The following is a 26,254-nucleotide window of genomic DNA, read 5'->3' as shown; positions in this document are numbered from 1 at the left end:
ACATTTAAAAAAAAAACTGCCATGGAGATTTTCATAGCACCAAATATCTGCTTCAACAAATAAGGAAGCAGAGGGTTGAGGAGCGTGGCCACAATGTTATGACTGAGCTCTCTGCTAGAAGCTAAATTCTCTAATAGGAGGAGGCACTTCTGTCTTGTTTGGTACACATGTCCTTAGTGTCTAGAAGAGGGCGGCTATATAGCATGCACTCAGTAAACAGTTTTGGAACGAACTAAAAAATGAAATGGCTCAGAGTATAGATGCTAGTATAGTCACCGGTTGCATCTGTACTTACTCGTCCAGGAACTTTGAGGGAAGCCACACAGCCACCAACAGGTGTTCACTGTCCACCCGCCTCCCACAGTGGCCTGGGAAGGAGCCTCTATCTAGTCTTACGTGTGATGAGACAAGGCCACCATCTATCCATCACACAGGAAGAAACTTTCCGTCCTGTCTACCCCAGTGCGGCTGGCATCCCTAGCTTGCAAGGGTCAGCTGAAGATTCTGGATCATGCCACGAGCAGATCTCTCTGTGTGTGGTGGAGGCTCATGTCCGGGCACGGTAGATTACGTAGGTGGTGAGTCAGATAAGTCAGAAGGGAAGGGTCCCAGGATGAGGAAATGGGGAGCAGTATTGCTCACTGGCCCCCGCTCTTTTATTCACAAAGCACAAGGGAGAGCTACTTGCTCCAGGAAAGAACTACTTAGTGAATGTAAAGCAAGTAACTTCAGGTACAAGACGCAGGGTGATGTGTCCAAAGGCCACCGTGAAGGAAAACCCTGAAGATCGATGGGGCTTTGGCTGGTGTCTCGCAGCTAAATGAATAAATTGAATGTGAATTTTTGTCATTAATGGGATTTATGTTTACCAAAAGCCATACACGACAGCTGACAGATTCCTACCTCATAGATTGCAGGCAGACAGACCTCCTGAGTCCACGCTCCAGTGGGACATTCCTCCAGGTGCACACATCTATCGTGGCACCAGCCACACTGCACAAAGGGAGGGGCGGAGAGACACTGACTGCAGGACTGAAAATGCTCACAGCCTAAGCCATTCAGTGGGATCCTGGTGATCTGTGAAGGAAAGTGATGCAGAGAGCTTCCAGAGGGGTTGTTTGCTTGCTCAGTGAAAACTAAATACACCAAAGATAAATGTAAATATAATTGTATAGAGTCTACCAGAGATGGCACCTATGGGTGAAAGTCATGCAACAGTAATTAAGTGATTTAAACAAAACCCCCAAATTCCTTCCTTTCCTCTACGGTTGGCGCACATGTGATAAACATGACCACTGCTGTCCAGGGAACACAAGGACTGTCATGCAATGTGAGAGGTTTTATTTAGGAGGGACATTCTGCTCTGTCTGAGACGCTTTTAAAATAACAAGAGAATATAATTTAAGCTGCTGGAAAACACACTGAACCCCTGGGAAATTCTAAGTAAGTTTACATATCATTCGGCATCAGGATGCACCTCCTTCTCGAAGAGAAGAGGGATTATGGGCTGGTGTCAGATTCTGATTACATTTCAGGACTTAGCTGCCTGCGCTAGAGCTCTGCCCTTGGGACCATAATTCTCATTCCGCGCGCTTGTTTTTCTCACTGAGAAATACAGGACAAAAAAGGACACATTATGGAGAGGACCTCCATTTGGTCCAAGCTTCCTGAATAAAAATTTATCTTGGGTTCAGAAGATCTCTGGAGTATTCCAGAAACAACCTGAGAGGGGAGAGGTGATTCCAAGACCAAGACAGAAAGCAGTTAGATGGAACTGCAAATACCGACTCAGGAAAACCTGCAGCCCTGGAACCTCCGTGTGGGGACAGGGCTTACCTTCTTCCCAGTGACAACGAGTGTGTAGCCGTTTTGGTTTAGTGGGTGCTCCACAATTGCTTCTGGAGACACGGGGTGGGAGTCCAGGCGGAAGTTCACGTGAGGGGTCGACAATCCTGATCGAGAAACCACGACCTGAGAAACGAGACACGAAAGACCTTGGTCCAACAAGCTCAGTTTAGATACAAGTGGAAAACGGGGACGATAATGCTAATAACAGATTAGGGGAGCTCGGGGGTATTTGAACCAAAGGCCCAATGGTTTATCTCATTGTAAATCAATACGACATCTCCTAATCTCCTGCCTTGAAGACAGCTCATCTGAACCCCCACGGCAGACTTTTGCATAAGATTTTTTTTAATGGTTTTTAGGGAAAGAGATCTTTTGGTCATCAACCAGCCCACGCAGACGGATCTTCACGATTGTATTGGGAACTGGAGGAGCCAAAACTCTCCCCAGAATAGAAGACCTCACTTACGCACAAGGATTTCAGATTATTTTTAAAATTTATTCTCCCTCCCTGCCCCAACTGGGCAGCTTTCCTTGACGTAGTGGAATGGGTAGTGGATGGGGAGTCTGCAGGACCCGGACCTAGTTCCAGCTTTGCTACTCTTAAGCCATATTTATAGATCTTCTGAGGTCAAAATAGGCCTTCAGGTATTATAAAATAACGTGCTGTGGTTTCATAGGCCATGGTCCAGTCGGATGTTATTTCTTGAATTATAAAGTTCTGCTTCTGGACCTGGTTTTATAATAAAGGTCTGATGGTTTTAAAAATGCCTTGGAAATGAGGTTTGACGACTTGTGTCATTCTTGCTTTCAGGTACTTCTAACTTAGGATGCTTCTCAGCCATATAACTTCCATCTTCCCGGCTGCTGGAACCCAGTAATAATGAAGTCCAGGGATAAAATCAGAGTGACTATCAGAGATGAACACTACCAAGACTTGAGGAGAGTTCTGGAGTGCTCGGAGGACTTTTACTCTTAAACAGGCAATCGGTTTGCAACTCCATGAGGTGCAGGAGGCTGAGTGCAGCCCTGAGCTTGAAACTGCCTTTGTGAAATTGTCTGACATCCCAAATACCCTTTTATGTTTCATTGAAACTGTATTTATTTACCGGGGGTATGAAATCATGGGACAAACATGGGCATCTATGAGATTATGATTAATAAAATAACCATTCGATCTCAGCTTTCTCATCTGTAAAATGGGAATGAAAATTACAGGTGTAATTAAATGCTTAGTACTCTTAACAAACACACACAACATATGAATGTTCCAGGGAACTAGCTGTAAATTTTTTCTTCAGCACAAACAGTCAAGTAGCCTGAAACCATTTGGGAAGATTCCCAAAGTATTTAATTTACTCCCAGAGAGTAGGTTGTTGATAGAGAAGCTAACCAAACTCACATATAGCTACAAAAGCTAAACATCATGACATTTTGTTCTAACACTTGTTCTATCCCAAACACTCAGCACTTTCAAAACATCTCCATTAAGCAGGGTGGCTATATTTGCACAGAAGTTAAAATGATGGATCAAAGGTCATTTGGTCAGGATGAGAAAGGATGGAAACGGTTGTTATTCCTAAATGTAGGGTCCAAATAGTTATCTGTGACTTTCGTAGCCAAAGTAAAAAGAAGTTTAATCATTGGTCTATCTCCCCCTTGGGTACAGGGTACAAACAGAACATCAGGATAGCAGACTTTTAATGTCTCTATCCCAAATTATTGAGATTTTGGTTACCCAATTTTTGACTCACTTCTGATGCTCAACACTTGTTTTTTCTATCTGCCCATCCTCATTTTTTTTTCATATTTCCCTGATTGCTACCAACCACTTTCAACTACAAAGATGAAAAAAAAAATCTCCTTCTCTCACACACAAGTCAAACACAAAACCAAACTCCAGCCTCCCTTAATAACTGGACTCTGTTCTCTGCCTCATTCTAGGCTTTCCACCTCACTGACGATTATTCATCCCTTTGAACCTTCCTACGAATATTTGCATTTTGCCTCCCTTTTGTATCTTCCGTTCTATTCAGAACTGCTACATAACAATCAACTCTTAGCACCCCTTTTTATCCTTTTTGCTTTCCTTAATATCATCTCATATTTAAAACAAGCAATCCCTTCCTAATTACTAGGTCATCATCTTTGACTTTATCAAATATCTGAAGCTCATTCAAATGTTCATTCCCCAGAAAGGATTAACCTTTGTCTCTCTTTTCATAAAGAAGCTATTCGCATCTCTGGAACTTGGGTCGATTGATTTATTCCCCGTCCAGACTTTTTGTCTGGAGAGCACCATATGTATATGAGACTGAGCCAGTCAATGTGCTGAGAGCTTTAAGTGAATATTTTGTTTACTTACAAAAAATCCTACAAGGTAGATACTATTATTTGCCATAAAGAAAATACAACAGAGAATTTTAGCTAGAAAGTACAAGAGTCAGGTTTCCAAGGAGCTTTATCTAATGCCAGAATCCGATTTGCTTGACCTCTTCTTAAACACTCAACTGCTATACTCTTGGAGCACCAGAGTAAATACTAATAAAAAGCTTCAACTCTGAGCTCTCAAGAGCCACTCATGAGTCAAAGCATTAAAACAAATTTCACAATATATTTGCCTTGCCAAATACTCCTTGTTTCAGTAATCTTGGCTGCACAAGATAGGTGTGCCTAAGGAGAAAGACTCCACATCTAAATAGTTTTTGGTGGCACAGAGGAAATGTTACCGGTAGAGCCAGCGAGTTCTACTTTTGATCATGAGCTAGGATGAGTGTGGCTTTCTGGAGAAAATGGGATGAACCAGAGAAGACAGGGAAAAGTGAGATACCTGGAGTTTTAAGGAGAGGCCGCAAATACCTTTTTGTTGATCATTAGCCCGTTCTCTGCAGGATACCTACTGCTATAAAATGCCAAGAGTGCTTTTCTATCATTAATCCCTTACTTTATCTTATTGCTAGAATTCCAAATAATGGAGTAATCACTTTAACCCTCAAAATACCCCTGTAGGAATGTTTTTAAGAAATCAGACGTAGTTTTTGGTTGTCATGGAGATATTTCTAAGGACAGAACTGAATCTAGCACTTAAATTTAATTTTTATGATAAATCACTTGGCAATCTTAGGATAATTAGTATGAAATAGAAGAGTGGCAATTATCTTCGACTGTGTTGACAACTAATCTTTAATGTTTAGGTCTCAAAAAAAAAAAATCCAAAAAAACTTTATCTTTAATGCTCCTAAAAATACAAGACTGATATATTGGGTTTGAGGGAGTAGGGAGGAATCCAAATGCACTTGATTGTTGTGGCTATGATCTCAAATTATCTGGGAGAGGACACGAGAAAGAAATATATGTACAAATAAAATAAAACCTTTGTGGCTAGGCTCCAAAATCCATAAACCTGAACAAAGTAATTTTGTGTGATACATTTTCTAATATATAAAGGACAGGGGCGCCTGGGTGGCTGTCATTTAAGCCTTCGGCTTGGGTCATGATCTCAGGGTCCCAGGACCTTATGGATCAGAAAGTGGGTCTGCTTTCCTTGTCCCCAAACAGGGTATGGGGCACATACTAGGTCGTAAAGGCATATCGATTGCCTAAATATATGAATAGACTGAAATAAGAAGCTCACTTGAGGCTTGATGAAGGAATAGGTTTTTAAATGTTTCAGATATTTACATAACCTGCAAGTTCGATCTGCATTTTCAAGATATTGCTTCTACTGCCTCTTGCTTTCTTGCCTACTATAATAGACTGAATGTTTGTGTCCCCCTAAAATTCTTATGTTGAAATCTTAACCCCTAACGTGATGGTTTTAGAAGGTAAGGCCTTTGGGAGGCAATTGGGTCATAAGGGTAGAGTCCTCAGGAATGAAATTAGTGCCCTTATAAAAGGGATCCTAGAGAACTCTCTTTCCCTCTTCCCACAATGTGAGGACACAGCAAGAATAGCCATCTATGAATCGGGAATCAAGTTCTCACCAGAAACCAGATCGCTGGTATGTTGATCTTGAACTTCCTAGCCTCCTGACCTATGTGAGAAATAAATGTCTGCTGTTTAAGTCTATAGGAATTTGTTATAGTAGCCTGAACTGGTTCAGACACCTGCTTTAGGTTTACTGTCTTCCTCAGTATGTGAGAGAAATTGGTGTTTGTGTAGGAAGAAATCAGATATGAAGAATGGAGCTATTTATTTCAAGCAAGTAAAGATCTAGTTTTCTGAAATGAAAAAACAAAAAAACATGAGAAGAGATACAAATTGCTGATTGGTATTGACAGCTCAAAAAAGGAAAGTGGTAAGACAAAGTACCAGGTGGCAAAAGTTGAATTAAATGTAGCTTTTCTTGTTTTATCCTTTGTTCTTTTTGGTAAATGGGCATGAGTGCTTCTATACCAACTTGATACTACAAAGGCCAGGTATACACAAAAAGCAAAACAATTTTCTTACTGCTGCAATACTGTTCTTGCTTTAGCAGCACATATACTAAAAATGTTGCAATACTGATGTGTGTGTGTGTGTTTTGACTTTTAGAAATGATTGTGAGTTGAAATGTGTCAAAACCAGATCGAGACCTTTGTAAAAAAAAAAAAAAAAAAAAAAAGCAAACATCTAAAACCCAAATAAACTAGTAAAATTTTTTAAAATTTTAAATAATCAATACTTTCAAATCAATACTTCAAATACAGTATCTGTAGGATCTGCCAATTTATACAGACTATGTCTGTTTTTGAATTTTAGAAGTGAGAAGAGTTAAAAAAAAAAACAACCCTATTGATAATATACTTCATGTGTTAAAATGTTTCTCTAATGGTTAAAAAAGGACCCAAACAAGAAATCCCAGTTATTCTCTATTACCAAAAACCAAAACAGAAGAAGCTTAGCATTTTCCCATGATTTCAAATATTTATGTTTCCATTTTCTATGTATATAAGAGTATATAAGATATATGTATTTCATTTTTTAAAAAGATTTATTTATTTATTTATTTATTTATTTATTTATTTATTTATTTATTTATGATAGACATACAGAGAGAGAGAGAAAGAGAGAGAGGCAGAGACACAGGAGGAGGGAGAAGCAGGCTCCATGCAGGGAGCCCGATGCAGAACTCCAGGACGCCAGGATCACGCCCTGGGCCAAAGGCAGGCGCCAAACCGCTGAGCCACCCAGGGATCCCACGATATTTGTATTTCAAAAGCATGCATGAATTCATTTTAAGAGACATGCACTGGGGTTGATTTTTACTTATAGACAGCACTCTGAAATTATTATTTATAATGGTCTCTTTTTCAAACAAAAGAAATCTCAGAATTCATGAATATATTTTCTTCTATTTAAACATTTTTTTAAAAAAGATTTATTTATTTTAGAGAGCGAGAGCATGAGAGTGCATGCATGTGCATGAGCAGGAGAAAGGGCAGAGGGAGAGGGAAAGAATCTCAAGCAGACTCCCCACTGAGCACAGACCCTAACATGGGGCTCTGTTACAAGACCCTGAGATCAAGACCTGAACCCAAATCAAGAATCTGATGCTTAACCAACTGAGCCACCCAGGTGCTCCAGATTTTCTTCTAAAGAAATATACCAAATCCACCATTCTTTAGGGATGCAACTAAATCAAGGATGTATATTTAAAAACCAAAAAAAAAAAAAAAAAAAAGGAAAGGCAGATGGTATTTTTATCTGAGCATTTCATAAAAGACACCAGTAAATTAGCAATCCCTAAAGAGAAATGTTGTTTAAGTTCAAGCTTCATTTGCCTGGGTCTCTGCCGGATGCTCACAGCATTGATGAATTGATGATCTGTGTCTACATTCTCTAAAAGAGCAGTAATCCCAAAGGTAATGTATGCCACAGGCTTCCAACACAAAGCACTGACATACCATGATGGTGGCACAGGAACTGAAAGAATTTGAAGACAGGAGGTCAATAGATGAATTGATTCCTCTTACTGGGACTGAGTAATTATCCTTAGGTTCACTGATTACTAACCTAATCCTTTAAGTAATGGTCATAAGTAATGATCACAAGCAAAGGATGTCTTTTTGGGTGATTCCTAGGTCTTTGACTTTCTTGCTTATGATCCAACTAGTCCAGTTAAGAGGCACAAGAGAACAGGGGTGATGAGTGGTTACAGCACCAAGGAAATAGGAAGATGGGAAAGGGGGATGAGAGAAGAGCAAGGATGATGCCAAAGAACCAAGTGACAGCTGTGACAGCGCCCAGGCAGTGGCCACTGTATGCAGACAACATAGCTGCCCAACGAATGTTTGTGGAGCTGAACCTGAAACAAGTCCCCACCCCCAACCCACCCGACACACTCACTCTCCCTGGCCCGACAGACATGCACAAATATTTTAATAGCAAAACCTCGCATCTAGAGATTAAAGGCTTTATAAGAGAGCTGTAAAAAAAATAATAAAAAAAACTTATATTAAGCAAGCATTCTTTTTGCAAGTTGATTAGACGAGGAGCTCAGAAGGGGAGACGTGGGCAATCCCTGTGATTAGTCCTGTGATCTTCATGAGTAACCGTCTTCCCTCTCCCACGTAGCCCGGCACGCTGCACTAATGTTCCTGGGCCTTGTTCTTTTCAACATCCCCTCCCCCTTGAAGATTTATAAAAAGCCTTGTTCTCACTGTTTCCTTACACTACCCTGAATAGGACTTATCGTATTCTTTTACTTCAAAGCATCCCAAGAGGGTGATCAGACAAATAAAAACTGGTTTTGAAATCTGTATCTTCGTTGAGTCGGTGCTACAGATAGACTCTAATACATGTACACATCAGTCTATTCAGACAGACTTGCACCTGTATGAGATAAGTTACACATGTTTAAATGTTAGAAACATGTCAAACATGTCTTCTCGGCCATACATATAATATTGTTAGCTAAACAATATAATTCTTTCTAACCAAATAACCACTGTGAAATACCTGATTCACTTTACACCCGACAGCTGGGGCTGAAGCTTGTATTCCCAGCCAGAGCTGAACAGAAGCACAATAGGAAAGGCAGAAACAGCTGCAAACTCTTGAGAGAAAACATTTGCAAAGCAACTTTGACTTTAGGCTTCAGGGTAGGAAGGAAGTAAAAACCATTTTTCTGTTCCTTTTCATGTATGGCAGCTGTCTTTGGAAAAAAATTATGTCCATTCTATTTTATAACAGAAACTTCACAGTATTCTTAAAACATGAGTTGTAGGAACTTAGGTCTGGCCACAGATTTAGCACTTTAATGCATCAAAACATTTGTAGAGCTTGGGAGTACGGCTCAGCCAACTGAAGCTACAAGGTCCCGAGGTCTCTGCTGCACGCCTGACTGACTCCTCCCCCAACATTATTTGCTGTAAACAAACTGGATTTCAGGGATGTTGATTTTTTGAGCCTTTAAGGGCTTTGGGTTTATTTACATAAAATTTAAGGGAATGGAATTCTCTTGGACAAATGTCAGAGAAATGGATCCTATGTGGGTCTCAATAGCCCTTTATGTGTCTTTTGTCTTCTGCAGCCTTGATATCAGGTACATGTTTTTTATCGCCCATACTAAAATTTTAGTGCCTTAAAGACAGGTTTTGTGTCACTGCTTCCTTTGCTTTACTTACTTGCCTAGTAGAGCAAAGTTAGTAAGTTCCCAATATTTATCTGATGAATTAGAAACCAAGTGGTTAAATAAAAATCAGTGATATCAGAACTTTGCATAAAATAAATATCTACTTACTTATTTTCATCTTTAATGTTTTGGACACACACATAATGGGCATAAAACAGCTTTTTTATGAAAATTCTGGGAGACAAGAATAAAGTACTCGTCACAGCATTTCTGTTATGACGAGACTGATGCATGACATGCCACTTAGGTGGTTGGTTCTGTCACAGAGCAGAATTTACTCAGCTAGCGGAGCAATCTATCTAAAAATGGGATTTTATTACAACTTTAGAATCTGGAAATTGGCCAGGAACCTTTTGATGTAACAAAAAAAAAAAAAGTAAGACCTAAAGTGACTATAGAAAGCTTATTAATATGAAACTGGACGGATGAGGTAATAAACAATCTAGAAAAAAAGAAAAGCAAAAATAAAGATAAAAAGTCAACATGGTGAACGCATTAGGAACTCAACAGATGCCAGATTCTCTCATGCTCGTTCAGATTTTTTGGAATTCTATAGAATAATATCAATGTTAATTAAAAACACATTTAAAACACCACCACATATTTTACAAGGATAATAGATACGGCCATATTTCAAATACTTTAGAGTGCAAGTGTATGTAGGAGGGGACTGGGCATCCAGTCTTCAGATTTTAAGAAGTTAAGACAGAACTGAATGGTTTGAGGTGGGTAAATAAGAACACTGGGCTGGGAGAGAGGGGGGAGGAGGGGAAAGTACAGTAATTTGAAGCAATGGGAGGAGGGGAGTCCAAATGTGGGAACATTTATATAGAAGGATCTATGTGATTAGTTTTGAGCTAGGAAGGTTTTATTTACCTGTTTTATGACTTTGAAAAAATTTCACCATGCCCAGCTAGTACAAGGAGAACATGATTTAAAATACAGCGATGAAAAAAATAAAAAAATAAAAAAAATACAGCGATGACCAATATCCATACTACTATAAAGACAGTGGTAATTTTAAAAATCATATCTTATAAAAGAATATAGATAGAGGATGTACAAAAGGGCAAGTCATAGGAAAACATCATTGTCCTCAATTGGTTTACTAGGGGCCATTGGCTGACTGGGATATTAATTAGATCAGACAATTATGAAATAAACATCTCTCTTTAGGAGAAATTTCTAGTATTTGTAGAAAGTCAACATTTCTGTAGATGCCACGGTCATTGTGCATTAATCAAGAACCTAACGATGACCTCGCGTTGAAAGCACTACCCAAAAGCAATCAAACAGATTCAACATAAGAGCATTTTAATTTCTGCAAAGTGCTGTGATTCTTGTATCTAGGAAACACGCTAACTGCAAGTCTGAAATGTGAATTTTTATTGTATGCAAATATGTTGCTATCCATTAAAAGCATTTCTTAATAAAATCTAGATATCCCCCCCTCCTCCATCCAGTATTTGGACTTCTTTGTGTCTGACCCCATTTTTGCAGAATCAGGAGAGCTGGAGTTACAATGGGATCTTGATGATAACGTCCTTTCCTAACTCCTGCCAATACTTCTCAATGATGTGAATGTTTCTTCTCATGGAGACACACGGTTCACACAATAGCTCTCCTTTCATCCGAAGCTTCCCTTGAAATAGGAAAACATCGCCTGGAAGTGCTTTAATTGTTTCATTTTATTCCAATCATGTGATAGAAATCATGAATGGAAAAAACAACAACAACAACAACAAACAAAATCCCAAACCATTCTGGGCAAGGAAATTAAAGCAACCACATTGAAACCGAAAGCTTCAAGAACTTAACAAAAATCAGCCATGCCCTTCATTAATGAGTGGCCTGGGCTTCATTGTTTTGCTTTCCAGTCTGGGTCTTTTTTGCTGCGATTCTCACTTTACAATATTTGCAAATACCTTACTGTCGAGGCAAAAACAGACTAACTGCATGCCACCAGGTGACATAGACACAGCCACTCATAGAAAGCATTTACCTGCATGAAGCGACCCTCGGACGTCCCAAGATTAGCAATGGTGAGGTCTCCTTTGATGAAGGTGGATATAGACGTTAAGAGGACTTGGTTGAACTGGCCCATGAATAAGTCAACGCGCTGCAAAGCTGTAGTGAACTCCGTTCGATATTCATCATTGCGCGCTTCACAGCCCGATGAATTTCTCAAAAGTGTCTGGAATAAAATATGGTCACAGAATTCATGTGAGTCCAGATGCGAGCAAGCTCGCTAAGAAACTTTTCAGTGTGTCTTTTCAGAGCTCAGAGGAAAATGGCAAGGACAACCATGCAAATAAACTAGGAGCCCCAGACAGGCAGAAATTTCTCTAGGGACCCACAAGGCTTCAGGACCGAGAGGTGCTACTCGTGTGTCTAGATTTTTAGCTGCAGTAGGCCTCGCTATCGCAGCACGCCCTGGGGTTGGATGGGTGCATACATAGCAGTGGGACTCGGTGGTGCTAGTAAAAGAGAAACAAAACCATACATGTCTCAGCCCTGGGCAGAAAGGTAATGCTTCCAGCAGTCAAGTCCAGAAAGATGGATGTCAACTGGAATAGTAAGTGTTAGGGTCACGCGTAATACGTTATATTTTACAATGTGCTCCCTTGTGCATTTGCGGGCAGTGAGGCAGTAGGGGGTGGTGGCTGAGAGACAAGCCACAGGTGGGCAGCACGGCACGCACCCCACTCAGGTTCCTGCGTCAGAGCCCAGTCTCTCGCGGGTATTTACCTTACATAGTCCCTATAACCTCTGTGTGTTGGTAAAATTTAGGTTATCCGTTTCACAAGTAAAGTAGAGAGAGTATAGCAACGTGCCTACCTTGCAGAGCTGTGGTCAAGGCTAAATGGGCTAATTTAGAGATCTCTCCTACCATAGAACCCAGTGCCTAAGAAGAATACCACCCCAGTATTTGTCACCATTAAGGGGAAAGGCTCAAAAAAGACTGTCAAAGCTGTGCATCAAATGCCGCAGGTACCAATTTACAAAAAATACCTGATTGATTACCACTCAATCAGGTATTTCTCCTTTAGGTTCAGCTTCAGAGTTTTAAAAATATTGTTCAGTAATCTATGTCAGTTAAGCACTGTGGGCCCTCCCTCCACCTTGACACCTCCGTGTCCTGGTTTTCCTTCCACTTCTCAAATTGCCACCTTTAGCCCTTGTGTGGGACCACCCACGCCTGGCCACGGGTGTCGGGGCTTCTCAGGGCTCCATCCCAGGGCGGCTCCTCTCCGCCCTCTTCACGCTCCCCCAGACAAGCTGCCTTTCCTGTGGGGTCTGCTGCCATTTAGGGGACACATACGTTGGTACCAACCCCTCCCCTCTCCTCCGAGGTGACTGTGCAATCCCCACCCGACGTCTCCAAGACCTCAGGTTCGACGGGACCAAAGTAGAAGCCACGGCCTTCCCTCCTGCCTGAGCGGACGATGCAGTGAGTGGCTCTACCATTCCTCTGGAAGCCCAAGCCATCGATCTAGGTGCCATCCTTGATTCCTCTCCATGCACAGACCATCACTAATTTCTATCATTTGTACTTCCTAAACATCTCCGGGACCCACCCAGTTCTCTCATCTCCACATTCTGACCCCCATCCAAGCCACCTCTTCTCATTCCTGAACTACTACACTGGCTTCCAAATTAGATCTGCCACATTTGATCTCATTCGTTCTCTACAGTGCAGCCGGATTTTCTTTTTTCCTAAAACAAAAATCTCATCATGTCACTGTGTTTACGACATGCGATGTTTTCCTATGGCTCTCAGGATGAAAGACAAAAATTTTTAACTTGGCCTGGGGAGCTTGCATCATCTGGATCCTCCTGAACTTTGCAAATTCGTCCTCACTGTGCCCCCCTTTATGCTCTGTGCTCCAGTGAGCGGCTTCTTTCAGTTCTCCAAATATGCCACGTGTCCTCCCATTATAGGGCCTTTGCACATGCTGTTCCTGGAGTGATCCCTCCACCTTCATTCACCTTATTGACTGCTATGTCTCCTTCAGATCTTAGGGTGTCATCGTTTCCTTAGGAGGCCTAGTCTGACCTTAACATCTAGGTCAAGTGCTTCTATTATTGCTGCATAATACATTTTACCTGTGTCATAACCCTGAGAGCTGCAACTACTATTTGCTTGTGGATTACATGATTGATTCTTGCCACCAGAGACCCTGCTTGTTTACTGCAGGGTGAAACATCACACAGTAGGTGAAATATCGCACATAGATCTTTAATAAATATTAATTGAGTGAATGAACGAGTAAGTGAATCAGTTATGGGTAGATGGGAGATGACTGTGAAAATATAAACTAATATTACTAAGCTTTTTTTTTTTCTCCTGGAGTTGATATAGTTACGAGTTTATAAGAAACAAATAATAGAGCGTCTGGCTCCTGACTGTACTTATAAGACATCTGGAAATTGGTAAATTTGGGGCAGATAACAGGAGGCGGGAGGATATAACAAGGAACTATCTTCAACTTGGAAGAGAAACAGTTTATTTTTACATAGTTTTGTATGTAGTTTCAAGCTAAGGAAAATAATTTGAAGGTTAGGAATTCTCTATTATCATCCTATTGTATTTATAATAATCAGAAAGCTGCCATAGTGTATTTAGGACGGATTTAGTGTCGAAGAACAAAGTGAAATAAAAAATTTAGTTGTCAAAAAAAAAAATTTAGTTGTCCTTATGTAAAACAGCCTTTCTCCTTAATGTCAAAATTCTGTCACATGGAATACAGAGTTCATCTGCGACTCTTATCGTTAAAAAATAATCTACAATGGTCTTTTATTATAGCAACAAATATTTATTTCTTCATTATAAGTGGCAATAGATTAACAAACAGTTTCAGAGATGCTAAACCTACTGACTCTTGTAATTAATGAAATGTTCTGGTTCTAGACATTTATTTTGATATATTAATGAGTGCTATTGCACTATTTAATTAGAAGCTTTTCTTCACAGAAGTGCTATGGATTGCTCTGAGGAGTAGCAGATAACTGAAAGGTACCGGCAATTCAATAGTAACCAATTAATTGGTAATTAAGTTTCCATCGGTGATCAATCATCCATTTTGCAGAGACAGCCACAGGAAGCTGCTTCAAGAGGCAAAGACCAGCTTTAAACCAAAGACCATCTCAAGGATTCCATTTCAGAGCTGATCGCTCTTCAGGGTCAGCACTGTCATTTTGTTCCTTTTTCTTGCTTATTTTACTTTTTTTCTATGTCTAGATGGCACCTTGGGAACTTAAAGCCCAAAATGTGACCTTGCAGAAGTAAAATGGATTCACTGGAACATCGAAAAAATTTGCTGCATGTGGGATAGAGTCACAGATTGTTAACTAGAAGCAGCCACAAGAGGCCAGAAATGGTCTCTCTCGTTCATCTTTTTTTCATCCTGTGCTGTATTTTGCTTAGCACACAGTAGGCATTTAATAACAGCTTCCTTAAGACTACTACATCTGTAAGGTACCCCGAGGTAAGCCCATCTGCCTACCCAGCTTGCTTCCTTGTCTGCTTGGCTGAACCGGGCCAGCAAGAGATTGGAGGTGAGATGGATCTTCCAGTGCCTGCGAACCTACAAGAACTCCTCCATCTGTTTCAAATGGAGAGAAAGTAACACAACCCAACTTCAGCCGGTGTGTGTCTTCACATGTAAGGCAGCAATGTAGAACTCTGCACCGGCTCAATCAATATTTATGTATTTTCATGCATATATTTTTTAAAGATTTTATTTATTTATTCATGACACACAGAGAGGCAGAGACACAGGCAGAGGGAGAAGCAGGCTCCCTGCAGAGAGCCAGACGTGGGACTCCATCCAGGGTCTCCAGGATCACACTCTGCGCTGAAGGGGGTGCTAAACCGCTGAGCCACCCAAGCACCCCGTATTCATGCATATTTATACTTTCTTCTCTTTTAGGAAGTAGTAGGGTCTCTAAATGGTACCTCCTCAAGGATTGATTGGATTATGTCTCTATTTCTCCCCAAAACAAATTCCTAAGTATAAAATCATCGCACAATGCTGGAATAGGACCTACAGAACTCCTCGATCTTGAAAAATTGTGCGATTTTGAGCTAAAAAACAAACATGTCAGGTCCAAGTGGCATTCAAATTTTCAAAGCCAGGGGATCCCAACCTTTTCCTTTTTCGTTTTCTCCATAGCTGAGACCTGCAGGAGAAGGGTGAGGGCCACAGTTTCGAGGAGAAAGGAATATTCCACTATTCAGTGCAGGAGAGGGGACTACTTCTTGTCTCTTCCTGCTGAGAATCTTGATAAACTCAGTGACTGGGGTCAGGGTGGCAGGCACTAGCTAGAGTCCCAAGTGGTCTCTGAGCTTCAGTAGTGGAATTTTAACCATCAGGGAGCCTCGGTCGAAGCTGTTGGCACTGCAAGGGTAAAGCACGGTGTAAACATGACTAAATCTCAGTCTGATTCACTACTTCCCTTAAAGATAATGAGCAAACGTGCTTGCTGCTCACTTGTGCAGGGAAGATGGGTGGTTCCTCACCACCTGACACACAGTTCCTGGGTGCGGCATTTGGAGTGGGACTGGGTCCAGATGGAACCACCACCACAGACCTGCTGCCAGGGGTGTCCTGGCCATTCGTGCTTCCCTCGGACCCAGAAGGGCTTGTGCTTTGGGGTAAACTGAGCATAGCTGGCGGAAGGCAGTTTCCTGGTAATATAGCTGCTTTGGGGGCACCAAGGAGGAGTTTGCAAAGAAAGCTTCACCCCAGCAAGCATTAGCTGGTGAGTCAGACTAACACCTTCTTTTCGGGAACAAAGTGAGGAAGAAGGAAGAAGGGAGGGAGGAAATCAATCTTCACCCTGCACCTACACCGTGCCAGGCACCGAGTTGGGCCTTGTCACGTGCGAGCAGACTCACAGCCCTGTAAGGTTTTCAGTTTTCGGGAGGAGGAGACTCCGAGCAGCCAAGGGTGCAGCCACTGCGGCTGATTCACACTGGAACTGGCATCAGAACTGCAGCAGTCATTAGAATTCGGTTCTATCTGATTCTCAAAGCTCATGAATTTCTTCTGCTACTGTTTACTATTCTGGGCAAAGTTCCAAGAATTGCACAATTACAATAATGGAAAGGGCCTCAGAGACCATCTTACCCCAGCCCCTCATTTTAAGCATGAGAAATTCAAAGTCAGGGAAATTGTAACTCTCAGGGAGTTGGAATTAGTCAACAAAAGTTATCAATTAGCATGTAAAAAACCCACAGCCCTTCAAAGTAGGACGCATAGACTCACCCACCCCTGGTTGCTTTTCTGAGAGAAAGGCTGGACTTAATCACTGTTTTCTGGAAAACAACAGAAAGAGGACCACTAGCATTCTGGCCTGTTCTAATCAGCTCGGCTCTTAAATCTTCCTCTCTGTTGCGGATTTTGGTTTACGAACATTACCATGTTTCTATCCAGGTAATTCTAAAATGTCGGCCATCACCAGCTCTTCTCTCTTGAGCATTTCCCATATCCAACTAGTTACTCAGTTCCTCTGAAATCTGGCTACAGTCCTCCAGCCATACATACCTGCACCCCTGCCCCAGGCTAGGTGTTACCTCACTGGCCCACCTGTCTCCCATGGCATCTGCCTTGAAGCAGTTATGAGTTGTCACTCCCTTCTCAAAACCTTTAGTTGCTTCCCAAAGGCCTGTAGGAAAAGTCCAAATTCCTTAATATGACACCCAAACCTACCTCAATTTGTTTTTAAGTCTTTTTTCTATTAAGATGAAAGGTCAAGTGACCATCCAGGACACCAAATGAATCACGAGTGGCAATGCTGACAGGAGACCCTTCCCATTCTTGGATCCTTGCATTTGCTTTGGCAGCTGATGCCCCAGCTCCTGCTTAGTGACACCCACCCCTTGGTCATGTAAATCTGAAGCCTGGATCTTTTCTAAAGTCTCTCCTTATAAGGTCTGTTGAAGGACAGAAGTAATATGTTTTATTGAGTTGGGAGAGGGGAGATAGTGGCAAAGAATGAGGTGGACAGTAGAAGGGTACAGAGAGATACCATCTAGCTTGCGATATTGGAGTCAGGAGGGAAAAAAATAGGAAAAAAAATCGCTCAATACAATATATTGTTTAGGCATATACACATGTATAATACAACTAAAGGCAAGGAAAAGACAATTCACAATCATTGTTTACACACTATTTCTGGGAGGGAGAGGGATATGACTGGGGTGGGAGATGGGGGACTTAAAGGCTTTGGTAATATTTTTTTTAAGCCGGACGGTAGAGAACTCAGCATTTGTTTTATTGCTCTCATACACGCGCGCACACACACACACAGTATGTGATTCTTCTGTATATATGAACGTATTATAGCAAAAATAAATTTTAAAAGAAACCAGTGAACAAATGGGAAGTGAAAAAGTAAAAAGAGCCTGTTAAGAACTTTCTGCACCTCAATTTCTTGACATCCTAAGCAGGTCTGAAACATTCTCATGTTTTTTTTTTGTTTTTTTTTTTTTCCAGCTCACAGGAGCTCACAGTAATAATGTTAAATATTATCCACATAGTGGGTTATGGTTTTCCAAGCACATTACCTCATTTGATCCTTTAAATAAGTCTGTGAATTGGATTTGCTATAATCATCATATTTCTACAGATGAAGAAACTAAAGTTCACAGAGTCGTCGGTAAATACGGAGCTTGAATCCTAGTTGCTGATTTAAAATCCTATGTTCCTTTAACTGCGTCACATTCCTTACTTATAGGCTCCTACAATAGTTCTGAGACAACCCCACATTCCAGGGATGGTCTAAGGACATAGTGGAAAAGAACGAGCATGCCTACAGCTCAGGACTGGCTCTACCTACTGGGATTTGATGAGTCACATGACCTTAGGTGATTCATTTGGTCTCTCTGGGTCTGAGTTTTATTTTACTTATATAGCCAACATTTGTGTAGTGTTTGCAATGTGTCAGACACTGTCCTAAGCACTTTACAAATATTGATTTACTGAATAATCCTCATAAGAATTCTGGGAGGAAACTGAGGCACTGTGTGGTCACATGACCAGCAGCAGGGCAAGGACTAAACCTGGGTCATCACAGAGCATCACGGTCTTCACCCCCCCACCCCTCCATTCTCCCAGGCTTGACTGTAAAGGAAGCGGTTGAGTGAACTGGTCTCAAAGTTCTCTTTTGGTTCTACGTGCTGCTGGGCTGCGAATGGCTCTCCAGTGCTTCCCCTGGCCTTGGAATTAGCAAACTCCATCAGCCCGCTGCTCTAACAAATGAATGCTCGGGATGTTTAAGATGTCAAGAGTAAACAGTCACTGTCCCCCAGTCACCTCAGGCTACTCCAAAGCACAAACAGATTCTGGATGCACATGCCTGTTCTTTAAGAAGTTTTAGAATTCATTTAATTGTTCAAGGTTTATCCTTTTTCAAAATAATTATATGGGGGCCTCAAGGTGGCTCAGTCAGTTAAGCATCAAGACTCTTGATTTCTGCTCAGGTGGTGATCTCAAGATTGTGAGATGGAGCCTTGCCTTGAGCTCTGTGCTCAGCGGGGAGTCTGCTTAAGATTCTCTCTCTCTGCTCCTCCCCCTGCACCTCGCCAACCTTGCACACACACACTCTCTCTTTCTCCAAAAAAAAAAAAAAAAGATAATGATAGTTCTTCTATGAAGCCCACTCTGAGAACCAATGGTAAACACCCAGTTCTGCTTTTTTTTTTTTAAGATTTTATTTATTATGAGAGAGAGAGAGAGAGAGAGAGAGAGAATGAGAGAGAGAGAGGCAGAGACACAGGCAGAGAGAGAAGCAGGCTCCATGCAGGGAGCCCGACGTGGGACTCGATCTTGGGTCTCCAGGATCAGGCCCTGGGCTGAAGTAGGCACTAAATTGCTGAGCCACCGGGGCTGCCCCCCCAGTTCTGCTTTTTAAAAAACTTGTTACAAACTTGTTTCCTTAACTCAAGGGCTTATATACTGTCATAGGGCTAAATAATAGGAATTACCCTACAATTTGTAAGCCATGAAACAATAATTTAGTCTGTCTTTTCCTTCTCATGAGTACTTACCAGATTTTTTTTTAATCGGACTCAGACATATGCTTTTTTTATAAAAGGCAAATTGAGGTGCTATATACCTCGCTGTATTTGATTCAAACTGTTTTCCCTAATTAACATTATGATGCATGCAGTGAATATGCAATTGCATTTAATTCAGTATAATTAAGGATGTGATATATTTAAAATAGTGATTCCTTTAATTGATCTACAGGACAGATTTAGCTCACCTATAGATAATTTAAATCAGTCTTTTTTTTTTTCTTTTAAAGATTTTATGTATTCACTTGACACAGAAAGAAAGAGAGAGAGAGAGAGAGCACAAGCAGGGGAAGCAATAGAAGGAGAGGGAGAAGCAGGCCCTCTGCTGAGCAGGGAGCCCGATGAGGGGCTCAATCCTAGGACCCCGGATCAAGACCTGAGCAGAAGGCAGACACCCACCTGACTGAGCCACTCAGGTGCCCCAATTTAAATCAGTCTTTCAGATAGATTTTTTTTTAAATGTACCATTTTGTAAGATCTTTGCCAGTTCACTCATACTGGCCCTTTTTCCTCCTTGCTTATGACAAAATTAACAGAAGCATTTTAATATAAACTTTATTTATAATCACCCTTTCTACTATTCTATTGAGATGCAGTAATGGTTTCCTGGGGGATACATATTTCAAAACAGATCGTCCCTCCTTGCCTAGAACTTTTTATATATCTGGCCCAGAACTCAACTGCTTTAATTTCAGGAACTGCACATAAGTAACTCTGCTAAGTTTCATTCATGTGCTCTCTAGTGTTTATTCAGTGGCACCAGGAGAGAGGTGCTGTGGAGCTGACGGCAGGCAGAGGCAAGGAACTTTGAACTTCAGGGTCTGGTTATGTTTGTTTCAGACGTTTCTATCCGTCCCTACTCAGATGTCTAAGGTGTCAACGCTGGAGCCGGATTCTCTGTAAAATGCACACGAGCCAGCTCTCTGCCAGAGCAGGCCCTTCTCTTTGGGGTCCTCAATGCAAGGCCAGCCCGTCAGGTTGGTGCGGTCGAGTGCCAAGAACGTGGCTGTGCTGTTTTGTGCTACCAAGACAACTCTGCCTGAGGTTGTGGTCAGCCACAGTTTAAAAGAAAGATGCTTTCTCACTCTGTCTGCTGCCACCAGCTCCCCTTGATAGAGTAATCCTGCCTCCCGACTTCAATAGCCACGGAGTTCATTATAATCAGAGACCTCAAGCAGGGGTGCAGTTAAGGAAGAGCTCATCTGTCTCCAGGAAGGGAGAAAGGGGGTCATCTCTGGCCCCGATCAATTCAGACGACCCTGAATGTAACACAACCAGGCATCTGGCCAGCTGGCTGTGGGCTCCGCACTAGTGATTCACGGGGTGATGGATGCTGCCTCGTGGGGATGACCTAACTCCACACCCCCAGTGGCATTCTCTCTTCCGAGGACCAGCCCTGTCTCTGCAACTGCCTTTAGGCCAAGTGGGAATGTGCCATTGATGCCATTCAAACTTACTGCTTTCCTTTCCCTCTTCTAGCTTCCTATTTCTTTATGACATCAATAGCCACCCTTCCCCTTTGGTCTCAACCATTTTTGACTTTTCATTTTCTTTTGTTGTTTATATCCACCTGTCAATTCTTATAAATGTTTCTATTGACCTAAAGGAAAACTCATACTTGGCCTCCTATAATCTAATATCCTTGGTTCCAGAATCTCCTTGTTCAAGTCCACACCTATAACATTTTTGTGTAAGGTTCCCCAAATACCTTCTTCGTTGCATCTGGCGGTAACCATCCCGGCCTAGAAGAGAAGAGCATGGGCTCCGGAGTGGCCCTGACCTTACCAGCTGTGTGAATTTAGGATACTTAGATCTTCAGGCCTCACTTCTTCACTTGTAAAATGGAAAAATGCACATCTATCTAATAGAATTGTTTTAGGTTTAAATAAAATAAATCTAGTGCCAGAAGCAGAAATACAGAAGAGCTAACTAACCATGCAAAGTCCAAAGAACATCACTGATGGGTACATTCCAAAAACACTGGTACAGGTGGTAAATGCTGTAAGATTAGAAAAAAGATAAGATCAGTGTGGGCTTAAATAGTGGAGAAGGCTCATGGCAGAGGCCAAAGCTGACCCAAGTCTTGACAGAAATTGGATGAGGGAAGACAGAAATACTTGGAGCAGGACATATTTTATGGATTTATATACACGTGTATACAAATGCATTTATACATAAATGAAATAAAAATACATCCACCATCTGCTCAAGGTATCTCTGGGATTCAAAAGACTCAGAATTCTACGATAGGGGTTCTGGAATTCTAAGTGTTAAAGTGTTTGCTTCTTTATCATCATTTCCTAAGGTGAATCAGATCTGAAACAGACCAAGTCTGTGTGGTTTGGCTTAGCAGCCGTCATACCTCATTTCAATCACAGCCAGGAGTGACAGGGTGATTCATAAAGAAAGTTGTTCCAAGTGAAGCAAATTTTAATGCTTAGTGTATAGAATTTTTCTGCTTTTTTCAATTTAGTTAATCGAAAACAAATTTCAATGTACTTACTCACTGAATTGTAAGAGCTACTCAAAAGACAGCACACCAGTTACTCTGCACTAAGCAATAAAACAGAAGCCGTTCTTTCTGTAGAGTATGAGAGCCATGGTCTGTTTATGTGCCGAACGCTGTCACGCTCAATAGAAAACAGGCTGATGAATGTCTTAGTGGAGAGCCAGGAGAGGTGAAAGATGGATGAAACCAGAGTTCTTCAATTGTGCTCCAGTATATTGTTTAAACCCATGACTGTATCCTAGCCTGCCATGACTGTCATCACCTCTTATCCCTCCTTTCCACCTTACAATTGTGCAGTGAGGCTCCTGACTCATCTTCTTCCCTTGTTCCTGACCAGAACTGTGTATCAGAAACCTCAACCTATGGGCAACCCTCCTCATTGACCAAAGTCCTCAAGGCCCTTAACAAACTCCCTCTAATCTTACTGCATCTACATCAAGGCCAAGCTCATGCTCTGTACGGAGACTGTATTTGGGACCTATGAAGTGATGCCATTGTGGAGTCTAATCCAGTGGCATGGAAAGGGTGGTATTAAAAAGACCTTCACTCTTAACTTCTTTTCCCTAACCCACACATTATTTTCAACTTGAAGTCATAGACTGCTGGTTAGTAGTGAAAAAAAATTATGGATTCCAAAAGCCAAACTTCATGAGAGGGCACCTCTACTGGGACCACCTCTTGGGCAATGTCCACCAGAAAGTGTTGCCTAAAGTTCTTCATACAGACAGTATCACCCACTCAAAGGGAAAGCTCTGTTGAAAGGCTCAAGAAAACTTTAAAGAGCAGAGAAGTTACTCTACCTTTCCACCTTTAATTGCTTTAATTATGTTTTCTCAATCTGGATTAAGTCAAAGCTCTGGAATTCCTGTCTCTTCACCCTACCTATCTTCATTTTTTTTTTCCTCCTCTCATTTTCCTCCTTTGTTTTTTATCCATTTTCATTCCAACCTAGTGGATGATGGAGGGTGTGTGTGTGTGTGTGTGTGTGTGTGTGTGTGTGTGTGTATGTAAGGAATTTTCCAGAATTTCTTCAATGCTAATTTAACTTTTGGAAACTCCCCAATTCTATAGTTTTTAGAGATTTGGGGGAGAAAATGAAAAACTGTTTTATGTAAAATTATTTTTACTAATCAGCATTTTATTACATTGTTTGAAGTAGAAGGCTTTGTCATAACTATGTGCTCACTTGATAAACAGATATTTTATTCAAGATACTTCGTTAGGTACTAAGGATATGGAGATGAAAGTTATAGTCCACCTCTTCAAGGGGCTAATGAGGAAACCAGTGAACATACCACCACAGAGTGTGGTAAGAGATATGGTAGAGAGAAGCAAAGGGTGCTACTGGAGGACTCGGGAAAGGCAACTACCCAGAATGGAGGGTTAGGGGAAAGGTAGAGAAGGCTTCCTGGGGAAGGAAACGCCTGAGTAGAATTGTAAAGAATAGGGAAAAAGTGTTAACCTGACAAAAGGAGTGTTAAAGCAGGGTTGTGAGAGATACTGATGGATTCTGGGAGCTGAAAGAATGATAGGTTGACACATATCTGATAAATGCACAGGTTGATTCAGATTGCACTTAATATTCAAAATATACAAGGAATTCACACAATCAGTAGTAGCAAAGAAAGAGAAAAAACTTTAAAATGGGCAAAGAAACAAATTAGACATTTTTCTAAAGAAAATATACAAACAGCCAACTGGAACATGAAAAGGTGCTTAGCATCACTCCTTGGGGAACTGCGGATCAAAACCACTATGAGATACCACCTCACACCTGTTAGAATGGCTATTATCAAAAAGACAAGAGGGAACAAATGCTGGTGAGGGTGTAAAGGGAATCCTTGCACAGTGTTGGTGGGAATGTAAACTAATAAAGCCAGTAAACATTATGGAGGTTCCTCAAGAAATTAAAAAATAGAATTACCCTATGATTCAGCAATCCCACTTCTGGGTATTTATCCAAAGGGGGAAAAGGGGGAAACAAACCATTATCTATAAGAGATATCTATACTTCCATGTCAACTGCAGCACTCTTCACAATAGCCAAGACATGGAAACAACCTAAATATCTATCGGTGGACGAATGGAGCAAAAGAGATGTGGTATAGGTCTACTCAGAGTTAAAAAAAAAAAAAAAAAAGGTATCCTGTCATTTGCCACAATATGAATGAACCTGAAGGGCATTATGTTAAGTGAAATAAGACAGAGAAAGATAAATACTGCATGTTATCACTTTAATGTAGATCTAAAAAAAATGTTGTGCTCATAGAAACAGAGAATAGAAAACTGGTTGCCAGGGGCTGGGGCAGTGGGGGGCGGGGGTGGGCAGTAGAAATAGGGAGACATTGGTAAAAGGGTACAAATTCTCAGTTAGAAAAGTCTGAGGACCTAATGTATGACATGGTGACCATAGTCGAATACACTGCATTATATAAATGAAATGTGCAAAGGGAGTTAAAAAGAAAAGAGTGATAGGCTGAAGGTAGGGTAGGGTGGCAGTAGGGGGCTTGAGCTATCTTGCATGAGCTTAAGAGCCAATTGTGACTATTTCTTCCTAATTCTTGTTCAGGGACTATCTTGGTAGCTTGAAATAGGCTTGGTGGCAGTGTTTACACCACAGAAATCGGCAAGCGCTACAGATCAGGGGCTCCTATTCCCCTTTTTTTAAGAAGTAGACATCTGCCAGCACACTAGTGGGTTTGAAGACCAGGAAATAACAAAGGCCAAAGTAGGAAACTTCTTGAATACATACTAACCGAACGTAGATTTTACTCTGGAACCATTGCGGAGCACTCAAGTTATTTTAAGGGACACGGTAACAGAAATAGGTTTGCTTTCAAGAAAGATTACTTATTCCTGCTGCAGTCTGGATGGGGATGAGGATGGAGCCGGGGGATCTACTTTTATCTTAGGGCATCATTTTCAACCTACTAATAAGACAAATTCTATCTGGAATGATCACATACAATTTTCTGTTTCTCCTTGGTGTATCTGCAGAAGGAGAGGAGAAGTAGAGATTTTTAAGCTTCATGTTGTCTATAAATGAGACTAGGTTTTATTCTGAAAAAGGAGTAGAAGAAGCAGGCCAAATTAGATCATACTAAGGGAGAAGGCTGAAATCGGCTGAAAGATTCTTTGGAAATATTGAATTCCTTGGTTAAATAGGTGTTGTTAGTTGCACCCAAACCAGCAGCTGGAGAAGGTGCTTAGAAAATCTTAAATAAGGCTGGTACACAGAATAAGAATGTCAACTTGGGTTAATGAATGAGAGAGGTTGTGTAAACTATTACTTAATCCCAGTTGAGGGTTTCCTGAACCACTGGGGAACTGGGCTGAGGTTGATAGACAAAAATAAGGTTAAAAGGAAATAGGGCATTAAACAAACAACAGTTCAGTTTAACTTGTGATTTAGCCAGAGTTCAGAGTATAAAATAAAAGCCCTGCTAGTAGCCAGAAAGATAAAATGAAGCAATGATAATATCATTATTAAAATAATTGTCTAGCCATTCACTGGAACAGAGATTTTATTGTATTTCTACAATGAAAATAGAAAATCTGACTATTTCTAGCCAGTCTGTGAATCCCCATCATATAGAGTATTAAATAAGGCAGTGAGAGTTATAACAGCTGGTTCCAAGGGCCCAGAGAATGTAGGAAAAGCTTTAATATCTAAAGCTCACACAAATACTAAATTAATATTTACTTATGAAAATTTAGATGTTTACTTTTCAGATATTTCATAATCTCTCTTTTTTTAAATGAGTTCATCTGCATTCAACTGGATTGTTATCAAAGGGTCATAAGAAACCCAATTCATATAGTTTACACCATGACTAACCTGGATCCTGAAAAATATGTTTTTTTTTTTTAATAGAGCTTTCTTATCAGATGTGGTAAAGTCCTAGTGTTTATTCTTCTGTGATTTTCTGTGAAGTTGTGGCACATTTGCGGCCACATTTGTGGCATAAATGATGAACTTCAAATTTTCAATAATGCTACTATGTCACATACCCCAGGATCACAAAAAGTATTGTTTGCCTAAAAATCTCAAAGTAGTGCTTATGTTTTCTTAGCTTTGGATTCTAAAAAAGTATCTAGTTAGAAAATACCATAATCATACTCACAATTTACCATATTATATATATCTTAAAGCAGGCACATATTTCAGTCTTCTTTGTTACATGTCAAAAACCTGACCTTT

The 26,254-nt window shown here is 40.9% G+C and overlaps 1 protein-coding gene and 1 long non-coding RNA gene across 2 annotated transcripts in view; one reads left to right on the top strand and one right to left on the bottom strand.

Annotated features, from left to right (window-relative positions):
• LOC111098848 overlaps nucleotides 1-2,990 on the top strand; it is a 53,922-nt gene extending 50,932 nt beyond the window's left edge. Inside the window, exon 3 of the long non-coding RNA XR_005369792.1 lies at nucleotides 2,660-2,990. This is a non-coding gene — a long non-coding RNA (uncharacterized LOC111098848). The remainder of the gene's footprint in view (nucleotides 1-2,659) is intronic.
• MET (MET proto-oncogene, receptor tyrosine kinase) overlaps nucleotides 1-26,254 on the bottom strand; it is an 83,468-nt gene that overhangs the window by 45,346 nt on the left and 11,868 nt on the right. Inside the window, exons 2-4 of the mRNA NM_001002963.1 lie at nucleotides 11,463-11,654; nucleotides 1,837-1,971; nucleotides 904-1,077 (exon numbers count right to left, since the gene is read on the bottom strand). Of these exons, the coding sequence (NP_001002963.1) occupies nucleotides 904-1,077; nucleotides 1,837-1,971; nucleotides 11,463-11,654 (501 nt within the window). The remainder of the gene's footprint in view (nucleotides 1-903; nucleotides 1,078-1,836; nucleotides 1,972-11,462; nucleotides 11,655-26,254) is intronic.

Source organism: Canis lupus, chromosome 14 (assembly GCF_011100685.1).
Source record: "Canis lupus familiaris isolate Mischka breed German Shepherd chromosome 14, alternate assembly UU_Cfam_GSD_1.0, whole genome shotgun sequence".
NCBI classification, from domain to species: domain Eukaryota; kingdom Metazoa; phylum Chordata; class Mammalia; order Carnivora; family Canidae; genus Canis; species Canis lupus.
The sequence above is the reverse complement of the archived record's forward strand: the minus strand, read 5'-3'. Positions and strand labels throughout refer to the sequence as shown.